Source organism: Oncorhynchus masou, chromosome 6, assembly GCF_036934945.1.
Source record: "Oncorhynchus masou masou isolate Uvic2021 chromosome 6, UVic_Omas_1.1, whole genome shotgun sequence".
NCBI lineage: Eukaryota > Metazoa > Chordata > Actinopteri > Salmoniformes > Salmonidae > Oncorhynchus > Oncorhynchus masou.
Genome location: NC_088217.1, coordinates 43,132,620 through 43,143,979, shown reverse-complemented (window position 1 = coordinate 43,143,979; position 11,360 = coordinate 43,132,620). Strand labels below are relative to the sequence as shown.

Here is an 11,360-nt window from a genome sequence, read left to right as displayed (position 1 = left end):
AGAAATTTCACTCTGATAAAGGGGATACAACTAAATGCTTCAAACCGAAATTTGTCTTCCACATTTACTCAAACCCCTCTGAATCAGAGGCGCAGGGATGCCTTAATCAATGTCCACAGCACCTGGGGAGCAGTCGTTGTTGGGGGTTAATCAACTTCCTCAAGGGCAGGTAGATTTTTCCACCCTGGTCTGCTTTGGGATCCGACCTGCGTCCTTTCGGTTACTGACCCAACACTCTTAACTAGCTACCAGCTATCTTTTCTGGATGGCTATCATTAACGATTATGGAGCTTTAACCTGGTCATTGTCCCTTTAAAACGCGGTGAGAGTGAAGGGAGGTGGTGCGGTTTCACACCCGGGGTGGGAAACATGGGTGGGGTCAATGACTGGTTGACTGGCAGTCAGAGTTTGCGACGCCTGTAGAATCCACAACAACCAGTGAGATTAGGAGTTTAACCTTTCTTCAAATTTGAGCCAATTGCAAGGGAAAATGGGAGGTTCCCAAGTGCTGTTGTGCATCCAACGTGGGACTATGGAACGAAGACTGAAAAGAATTAAGTAAAAAAATAAAAAACTCATGGTGGATAGGGTCTGAAGTTGGGACTGAACCAGGCTCCGAACGCCGAGGTTTTCTGACCATAGACTGCATCTGATAAGCATTTACTAGGAACTACACTAACCCGTCGAGTGTGCGGCGAAATTGGGATCAATCGGCACAAAGTGTATAGTTTTTGGGGTGTTTTGTAGCGCCATAAACGAGAAGTCAACGATAACTCGTTTTCGGCACCGATCTCACCTCTTTCGAGTGCTTCATTTGCGTACCAGAGTAACGCCGTCAAAGTTTTAGCCAACATTCCAAGCGTGCGATGAAGAGAAGATACATTAAAGAGTTTGTTCCGAGTGCCACTGCCGATGCAATCCGCATAGGCTAGTATTTGGAAAATGTGTGTCACATGTATATTTGACATGAACGCAATCTTAAATTAAGAGCCCCTGTTGATGTTTGCCATGTTTTTTTTCTCTGGCATTTTTAGGCTATTGATGTTTCCCCAAAACTAATCGCTTTGCCAAGAAAGGATCCTCATTTCAACCTTTTATGGACAAGTTCAATGTAGTTGTATGTTATTTAATTCTGTCTGCTTGACAAGTTTATTGTAGCCTTCTTGCTTCGTAAACCGTGATTCACCTTTGATTTCAGCACACATTGGACAAAAGTTGGACTGGGAACTTGCGTCTTAACGACTCGGTTATTTGGAAGAGTAGACCAGTTGTACACGCCACAGGTGTTAGTTTTTTCTACATTTTACCACAACGAAATTTGTGATATAATAGACCGCACTATCTCTAAAACGGTACCAGATTTCCAATTTGTGGATACGACGAGAGATCAGTGACCAGCGCGCGATTAAACTTGATACAAAATGGCGGCGTCCCTGGGACGAATTGGATCGGTTTCTCACTATGGTTTTTATTTAGTTTTATCGCTGGAACTGTTAATCAATTACGGCTTGAGTTCAGATTTACCATGTGCTCAGAACTGTACCTGCACTGGAGATTCTGTGGACTGTAGTCATTTGGATTTGACAGATACACCGCTGGACCTGCCCATTCAGACAGTTGCCCTGTAAGTAGCCTCCAGCCGCCTTATTAATTGACCACCCCATATGATGATGAGATTCAACCCATAGCAGAATTAGAGACAATGTTGCCGAAGTAGCCCACACCAACTCGCGAAGCCTTTGTTGCAAGCGAATGTATCAATTTGCTCTTATGGTGTGGACATTTTCTTGATTGCATGGTTGTCTTATTATTTTGTAGCCTATGCCTCACATGTAAAGCATTGCAGAACACGATAACCTAATAGGCTATTTATTCGTGGACTACAGGGGCGAACTGGGACCACACCTGCCCCAATTTCCTCCTTAAGGCCCCCACACGGCCCAATATTTTCCTTGGGGCCCAATATTTTCCTTGGGGCCCATATTTTGTGCTGGATAATGATAATCTTTCTGCAAAAAAGCCCACGTTAGACAGCTGGGCAAAAATTGACTAGTCCATCTGGCAATTGGCCAAAATGCCAGACCTCCAGTCCATCCTGATGGACAACTATAGATAATGTCAAAACAATAATTACTGTTTGACCATTATCACACTATGGTATAGGGTTACAGCCTACTAAATGTCTCTATATATTTTTGTCATTTGCAAGGAATCTGAAACTGCTTAACAAGTTGCTTTAATTTGTTAAAACTCTTTAAATAATAGACTTACTCTTACTCCCAACCTGTGTACACAACTTCAAAGGTGACCAGAAATATATTCATTTGAGAGGAAATAGCCGAAATCACCTTCATAACCTAAACTATAACTAGGCCTACATGATGCCAATTAGAAATATATGATTAAAGAGTAGATACAAATTCAGATGGGAACTTTTTCAACTACCAAAACAGTCAATCAAAAAAACCTCCTTAGTTATATGGGCAAAACATATCAGAGACATTGACTGACTAAATCTCATTGGATTTAAACTCTTCATTGTGTCCAAACATCATTTCATTCAATTAGATCTATGACACATATTAGCCCTTAATCTTCTATTTGGTTTTGTGGCCATGGCCAACAAATTGGATTTCTTGTAAATTAGGCATGGATTATCAAGAGAATGTTTGCCACAATGGGGACACTGTCTGCACATTCGTTTAGGAAGTGAGCCAGTTGAGTTTTTCTTTTTTAAACTGAGAACATTTCAGTCTTCATCCCATGAAATGACCCACCATGTTTTTTTTATAGACAAGACAGCTTTCTTTTTCTCAGTCATCATTTTCACTCAACCAGCAGTGTGACCACAGTTTCAATGGCAATTGTTTTATTTTACCTTTATTTAACCAGGTTAGACTCTTGAGATGAACATCTATTTTTCAAGAGAGACCTGGACAAATGTGAATCCTCAAGGACAATTCAACTGTTTAATTAACAGGAATGTTTTACCTAAATCACCAAATGGTCCATTTTAGAGCGAGGGACTCTTTGTACAACAGGCTTTTTTTCTGCTGGGGGGTTAAAGAGCAAAGGCCTCTGTACTTCTCAGGTTCCTGTGTGCGGCAGTTTGACTTCCCCTGGGAAGTGACGAATGCAACTTTTTTTTAAGTCCTTAACTTAAATAATGATGCCTATGTCCAGGGTGCCTTATTGCCCTTAAACAGCCCTTTGCCATGTGCAAGTGCTGTTTATGGCAAAACATAAAACTCGTATGTAGGTAATGGTATTCAGTGCTTAAACAGCTACACAAAAAACACAACACACAGCTGGGCAGGTGGGACAAGTTTCTCATCTGAAATGTCACACAACATTGTTGTGTGATATCTGGTGCCTGCTTACTGCACACATTGTGTCGGGAGAGGGGTGGCGATCGCTTGTTGGCTGGAGCTACCTCTGTATTTTAGGATCAAACTAATATATGCCCCATGGTTTGGTCTGGAGGAAGGTACGCAGAGACTCGTTGAATGAATCACATAAGGATGAAGAGGATTAAATGTTAATATTTGATCAACAAATACCTTAATCCTCAATCTTAATCATTTTGCAATGGCGTGAGCCATAAGACATAATGATTGTTTAAAAAAAGTTAGGCCTTTTTTGGTGAGTGTCCTGTCCAGTCAGGCGATGCTGGGTTTCACACCAAATGTGTTTGTCTCTCTGACCCTCCCGGGACCCTGCGCCAAGTGAATTAGTGGGGGGAATAAAGTGTCCCTGTTATGTTTAGCCCTTGCTTGTGTGGAAGCTAGCAGCAGGAGCGGTCGGTCATCAGGCAATGTGGAGGCTGAGCAGACATTACTGTTGGATGTCTATATAAAACAGGCTTGGTCCACTCTCACCGTGAGCTGCTGTAGCTCTGAACTGGCTCTTCTGTAGAAGAATGCTAAAATGCCCTCCGTGTTGGTCAGGACACGATGGACAAGTGTCGGCTTGTCATGGTGGCTTGAGTTTTCAAAATTGCTGAGACCCCAGATAGCAGTATCAGTAAGAAATCTATAGGCTATTATTTAAAATATCTTAATGTATAAAACAAACTAAGATATAATTGTTTTTCTCACATTCTCTTCATGTACTGCTAATGGAAAAAATGGTGACCTCGTGTTGCTGTGGTCGTTATCTTTATATGTGCCTATATATTGTGAGTATAGTGCTGACAACTCCTACAGTAGCTGGGTTTTGTAAGGGGGAGACAGGGCAGAGACTGGGTGCTTGTCTGCAGTATATCCGTCAGTAAGAGGGAGTTTTCTGAGGAAACTCTGGACACGGCCTGTGTGAAAAATCAAGCCTTAATGCCTTCCAGTTGTCAAAATAGTTTCCATGTTCTGCCCTGTTTTTACAGCTCCCCTGTGACATTCAACCTTGATGGGGATAGTAGGAAACAAGCGGGTGTTGGCATATTCAGCTAGAGCAGGGATGGACAATTGGCGGCCCCCCTTTTGTAGGCTTGTGGATCGATTTACAAAAATGAAAAAAGTAAATAACTCCACTTACTTCAGAGTTCGAATAGTAGAATACACAAGGTGCAATTTAGAAATTTGGTTGTGCATCAGCATTTTTTCCCATTATGTCAGGCACTGACAGTCACCCAATTAGCCCATGCCAGCTAACAATTTTGTTAGATTGGTAAATTAGTCAAGTCTTGTATCTAAACTTGTAGTAATCATGGTTGAATTACTGACCAAGGAGGGGCCCCATTGATTTTGTTATTCATTCAGATATATTAAAACTGCAAACAGTTCTTTCCACCCCAAGACAAAAATAGAAGAAAACGTATTTTAAAACGTCAACATTTTCTCTACACCTCAAAGATTATGTGTGCAAAATGTGTAGAATTGCAGGAAACTAACTCTAAAATGTATTTTTTTCTTTCCGCTGTCAAGTGGGTGGCTGCTAAAATCTTTTGCTCGCAAGTTTGGGGGCCAACAAATTTTCCAAAAAGGCTAGTGCAGGCTCTGACTGCATGTGTGGGTATGGATGTGGGTACGCAGACCGGGGAGCCACTACGGCCCCTCATGATGAGTTGAGATATTTTGAGGTGATTGAGAGAATGGAGAGATTGGGGGGGGATTGGAGTATGTGACCATCCAGGATATTTCGATATGTTAAATGGCAATATGGAGCAGGTAGCGTTATCCTAGCATCCTCCAAACCCAGATTCGTCCGTCGGACTGCAAGATGGTGACGCTTGGGGGTTTCCCTGCTCCAGAGTCCAATGGCTTTACATCACCAGCCGATGCGCATCAAGCATTGCTAAGAGCTGCTGGCAAACGCAGGAAAGTGCTGTTTGAATGAATGCTTACGAGCCTGCTGCTGCCTACCACCGCTCAGTCAGACTGCTCTATCAAATATCAAATCATAGACTTAATTATAATAAACACGGAAATACGAGCCTTTGGTCATTATCATGGTCAAATCCGGAAACTATAATTTTGAAAACAAAATGTTTATTCTTTCAGTGAAATATGGAACCATTCTGTATTTTATAGAATGGGTGGCAACCCAAAGTTTATATATTGCTGTTACATTGCACAACCTTCAATGTTATGTCATAATTCTGTAAAATTCTGGCAAATTATTTACGGTCACACAGTTCGCAACAAGCCAGGCGGCCCAAACTGTTGCTTGCACTGCTTGCACTGAACGCAAGAGAAGTGACACAATTTCCCTAGTTAATATTGCCTGCTAACATTAATTTTTGAAACTAAATATGCAGCTTTGAAAATATATACTTTTGTGTATTGATATACTGTGTAAAGGCATTGATGTTTATGGTTAGGTACATTTGTACAACGATTGTACCTTTTTTTTGAATGCACTTTTGTTAAATCATCACCCGTCTGCCAAAGTTGAAGTAGGCTGTGATTCGATGATAAATGAACAGGCACCGCAGGGATTATATGCAATGCAGGACAAGCTAGTTAACTACACATGGTTGATAATATTACTAGGTTAACTAGTGAGTATTGATTGTTTGTTTTTTATAAGAATTAAAATGCTAGCTAGCAACTTATTTTGGCTCCTTGCAGCCACAAGGTCCTTTTGACACTGCACTCGTGTAACAGGTGGTCAGCCTGCCACGCAGTTTCCTCGTGGATTGCAATGTAATTGGCCGTAATCGGCATCCAAAAAGGCAGATTACCGATTGTTATGACAACTTGATATCAGCCCTAATTAATCGGCCATGCCGATTAATCGGTCGACCTCTAGTCCACATACACAATATGTGTGTATGTGTGTGTGTGTGTGTGTTATACAAGTTGAATTCTGAAGTTTACATACACTTAGGTTGGAGTCATTAAAACTCATTTTCCAACCACTCCACAACATTCTTATTAACAAACTATAGTTTTGGTAAGTCGGTAAGGACATCTACTTTGGCCAAAATGCACCCAGTTTATTGTGGGAAGCTTGTGGAAGGGCTACCTGAAACACTTGTCCCAAGTTAAAGGCAATGCTACTAAATACTAATTGAGTGTTTATAAACTTCTGACCCACTGGGAATGTGATGAAAGAAATAAAAGCTGAAATAAATAATTCCCTCTACTATTATTCTGACATTTCACCTTCTTAAAATAAAATGGTCACCCTAACTGACCTAAGACAGGGAATTTTTACTCGGATTGAATGTCAGGGATGGTAAAAACCAAGGTGTATGTAAACTTTTGAATTCAACTGGATATATAGATATAGATATAATAGAGTAATTCTAAACCAATGGAGATTTTCAAATGTATTCTGTATTTTTGCTGTTGCCTTTTATTAAACATTGGTGATTTTTCATGCTCATAAGGCTGTTAACAAATCACCTGGATGGGTCCCTACGTTAGTACTTTCGTAGTCTTCTGATTTGAAGAATGGCCTAATGATATCCAGTGCAGGCTATCTCTCACTAAGTCAGATAATCTCTCTGTGGTGGTTTATCTTGTTTGTGGTCACCGTAATGTGTGTAAAGAGTGTCTTTGCCTGCAGTGCCATCCATGTAATCTGTTTTACAAGTAAATGAAAGCATAAACGTTATTAACGTTGACTTTGATCGATGTGGTTGGATGTAGAGAGAAAGCAGTGTCTGAAATAAATATTTTCTGCTTCGTCTGTTATTTTCCCTGCTGTGGTCTACAGTGTCACCTAGCTAGATTCACTCTAACAGAAATCCAGTGTCTGGATTGATCCCTTTACAAGAAAGCTTTTCCTGAGTGGTTTCCTATATGGGGAAGAAATGTCAAGCCCGCCCGACCAACAACCAACCATGCACTGCCTCTTCGATTTTTGACAAACGTTCTGTTACTGCATTATACACCTGCACACTCAATCGCTTAATCCAGTGGTATTGGTAAACACCCCCAGAGGTTGGTTTTGGCTTTTGCCCACAGGAAATGGGTTTGATTTGGTGGTTTCATGACAGGCTCTGGTCTGGTGGTTCCTCTGGTCCAGGGTGCAGATCACCTGGCCCGAGGGGGTGTACTGAGGGGGTGTTGGGGTGGAAATGTTTTGTCACGGTCTGGTTCGTGTCAGGTTCCATTGGGTAAAAGTTCAGTGGTCTGACCGAAACAAACCACAACTAACATGCAAATAAACACTAATAACACGTTGAGGAGAGAGCTGTTTTCTGGTAATCAACATTGTTGCCATTGTCTGTCTCCATGGTTACCATGCATTATCAGCCATGTGGTATGAATGGAGGAATGGCTGATGAAACTGCCCTAATGAAATAAAAGTAAAAGCCAGACTGGTTTCCTACATTTCCTTCACCCAATGTAGACATATCCACAGTGTACACTGACCGTAGGACTGAGGCCCTTGTGGTTTCAATGGCAATTCTCACTAAGCAGCCTTGTAATCTTGTGGTATTGAGAGTGGTTTTGCTGAATTGGTTTATTGTCATGGATTCTTGAGCCTTGTGACTGTAATGTCCCTTGGCTGAGTTTTATAAAGCAACAGGATTGTCATTATTTCCTGGGTTTAAGATTATATCGATAGTGCTCTGATTTTATCGTTGCCCTCCCAAAAATAATGATTTCCCCCTTAGTGTGAATGTTTGATATTTATGGTAGATACACAATAAATAATCAGTGCTTGCTTGGGAAAGTATCTCATTCATTTATTGTAAATGTCAACTTTTAGACTACGGTTTACATTTGAGCAAACACTGTTATCCAGAGCAATTTACAGGAATGTCTTGCTCAAGTGCACATCGACAGATTTTTTCACCTAGTTGGCTCGGGGATTCGAACCAGACACTTTTCAGTGACTGGCCCAACGCTCTCAACAGCTAGGCTACCTGCCTCCGGTGTGCATGTATACATAGCTTTAGACAGAAAAGAATTAGCAGCAATAAGCGAGCAAAGAATTCCTTTCATAACTATAGATACAAGTTTACATTTTTTATGACGTTATGAAGTGAGCTCATTGCAGCGTTCACCGTAATGACCATTGAATTGCTACTGCCAGAAGTCATTCCACACAAATCGAGTCAACAGAAAAGATGGCCATTTTGTTAAGACACACTGGGGCGCCAAGTTCTTCTTTCTTTTTTGTTTAAGCCGCTGTCTACAAAGTGGGTTTGATAGATGAATCATCTGTGAATTCTGTACATCTGGTAAGAGTTAGGACATTTGGAGAAGACATTAGAAAAAAAAGTTACTTGGTACTGCGAAGTGGAGAACCCCCAAAACTGTCTGTCTGGCAACCAAGAGCATTCTTGCCTTTCAAAAAACCGCCAATGGCCTGTGTCCACTGATTTAGTAGAAAACAGAGGGGTTCAGTACCTGCACATACATCCACACACACAGGCCTACATAACCTTATTTCTAAAGTTTGGCCCAGTATTTGGCCCCATTCTCTCTCCATGGATGATGGTGTAATTAGTGCAGATAGTTTCTGTTTGCAAGAATAATAAACATTAGGCAGGGGAAGTCCGTATTCTAATGATCAGTCATTTTCTTCACTTTGAAGTACAGTACATATGAAGAAAATACCCCCTCAAAATGTGACTTATGTTCTTTCAGATTAATTGGTAAGGCTAATTTCCTTTTTGGAGTCTGGTGACCATATAACACATTAGGATTTGCTATCAAACTCCAGTCTGTGTGTGTGCGCATGAGACTGTGTGTGTGCTGTGTGCTCCCCCCTCATGCGTCTTGGCTGGCATCTTCGGGCCTGAGTTCATGCTAGTGTGGACCGTGCTGCAGCCCCATGCCCCCTCTGTTTGTTTGGACTGCCCTCTCCGTACCTAACCAAGAGCACCCTGGGAAAGGCCCTCCATGGCTCCAAGATGTGTGCGTGTGTCAGAAAACAGAGACCTTCTCCCTCTGACTTAACTTTGCTCACAGGCTGTAGCCTAGCTAGCAGACCTTTTTTGTTGCCTGGAATTGCTGCCGGAAAATCTGCAATGCAATGAAATATGCTGATCCCATCAGCCCACATATCTGCTGCTCTCAAATGTGCTCTGTAGAGATGTGCCGACTACAGCACATTTAACACATCTAGTAGGTGTTTGCACCAGGCTGAGTTGTGACCATAGACACTACACAGGCATACTGTGCCACTTTTTAAATAACTTTTTAAATGTTTGTGGCTACTTTCACTATCTTGGCCCTCTCTCTCTTGCCTATGTTTTGCTGAAGTCTAAAATGGTGGGGTGGTGTTGGTATTACTCCTGTGTACACGGGTGGGGGGGGCGCTCTCTACGCCTCTGTTTGGCCTATGGGAGCTCTCTTCTCCTAGCTCCTCCACAAACAGAAGGTTATTCTTTAACTATTTTATGGCTGTTTGAAAACGGACCACATTAAAGCTCTGCTGTTTCCCAGCTGCACCATAAAGGCCCTATCGCTGACATCACTTCACACTTCCAAAGAGCGAAGTTCACACTCATCTTATCAGCAATAGAGATGGGTAGATAAAGATGATTCCAGTCTACAAACCCAACCCCCCCCTTCACTTCCGCATTCTGCCTTGGATTATGATGGCATTGTCATAAGAAGTGATATCATTCCCCTGCTTTTTATTTAATTTAACCTATATTATTTGACAGAATACAAAATAAGGATTTTTCTCTATTTTGTTTAGGTAGTAATGATGGGTTGCTGTTGCTCCAACAGTGTAGTAGTGTAATGGTTTAAGTCTAGTGCGATGGGAGTCTTAAAGTATTTTCAGAGGTTTTCGATGGAGGTCAGTGTACTTTGTCACACAGGATTTATAGTTTTATTGCAGCTTTTAATGGTGTCTGAGTGGCTAAGCTAATGTTGCTATAGCTGACCTCTACCCTTCCGAGCTCTGCCAAACTGTTGCTATTGATTTGATCTGAGCTCTCTAGAGTAGACTGTGTTTCAAGGCAACAGGTGGACTGGGAAGTGGCAGTGGCTAAATTGGCCCAGGCCCAGTATGTACAATACATTCAAAAAGTATTCAGACCCCTTGACTTTTTCTACATTGTTACATTACAGCCTTATTCGAAAATGGATTTCATTTTTTTTTTAAATCTCATCAATCTACACACAATACCTCATAATGACATAGGTAAAACATTTTTTTTTTTTTTGCAAATGTATATAAAACAAACAACATATTTAAATAAGTATTCAGACCCTTTGCTATGAGACTCTAAATTGATCTTCGGGACATCCTGTTTCCATTGATCATTCTTCATCTTTCTACAACTTGATTGGAGTCAACCTGAGGTAAATTCAACTGATTGGACATGATTTGGAAAGGCAAACACCTGTCTATAAAAGGTCCCACAGTTGACAGTGCATATCAAAGCAAAAACCAAACCACGAGGTTGAAGGAATTGTCCGTAGACCTCTGAGACAGGATTGTGTAGAAGCACAGATCTGAGGAAGGGTACCAAACAATGTCTGCAGCATTGAAGAACACAGTAGCTTCCATCATTCTTAATGCCTGCCAATGGAAGAATTTTGGAACCACCAAGATTTCCTAGAGCTGGCTGCCCAGCCAAACATCAATCAGGGGAGAAGGGCCTTGGTCAGGGAGCTGAACAAGAACCTGATGGTCACTCTGACATAGCTACAGACTTACTCTGTGGAGATGTGAGAACCTTCCAGAAGGACAACCATCTCTACATCAGTCCACCAATCGGGTCATTACAGTAGAGTGGCAAGATGGAAGCCCCTCATCAATAAAAGGCATACGACAGCCCGCTTGGAGTTCGCCAAAAGGCACCTAAAGGACTCTCAGACCATGATAAACAAGATCATCTGGTCTGATGAAGCCAAGATTGAACTATTTGGCCTGAATGCCAAGCGTCACTTCTGGAGGAAACCTGGCAACATCCCTACGGTGAAGCATGGTGGTGGTGGCAGCAT

The 11,360-nt window shown here is 41.7% G+C and overlaps 1 protein-coding gene across 1 annotated transcript in view; it reads left to right on the top strand.

Annotated features, from left to right (window-relative positions):
- Positions 1-434: 434 nt before the first annotated feature.
- The window catches only part of LOC135542082 (leucine-rich repeats and immunoglobulin-like domains protein 1), a 54,622-nt gene continuing 43,696 nt past the window's right edge, over positions 435-11,360 (top strand). Inside the window, exon 1 of the mRNA XM_064968729.1 lies at positions 435-1,624. Coding sequence (XP_064824801.1) covers positions 1,422-1,624 — 203 coding nt within the window. The 5' untranslated portion in view covers positions 435-1,421. The remainder of the gene's footprint in view (positions 1,625-11,360) is intronic.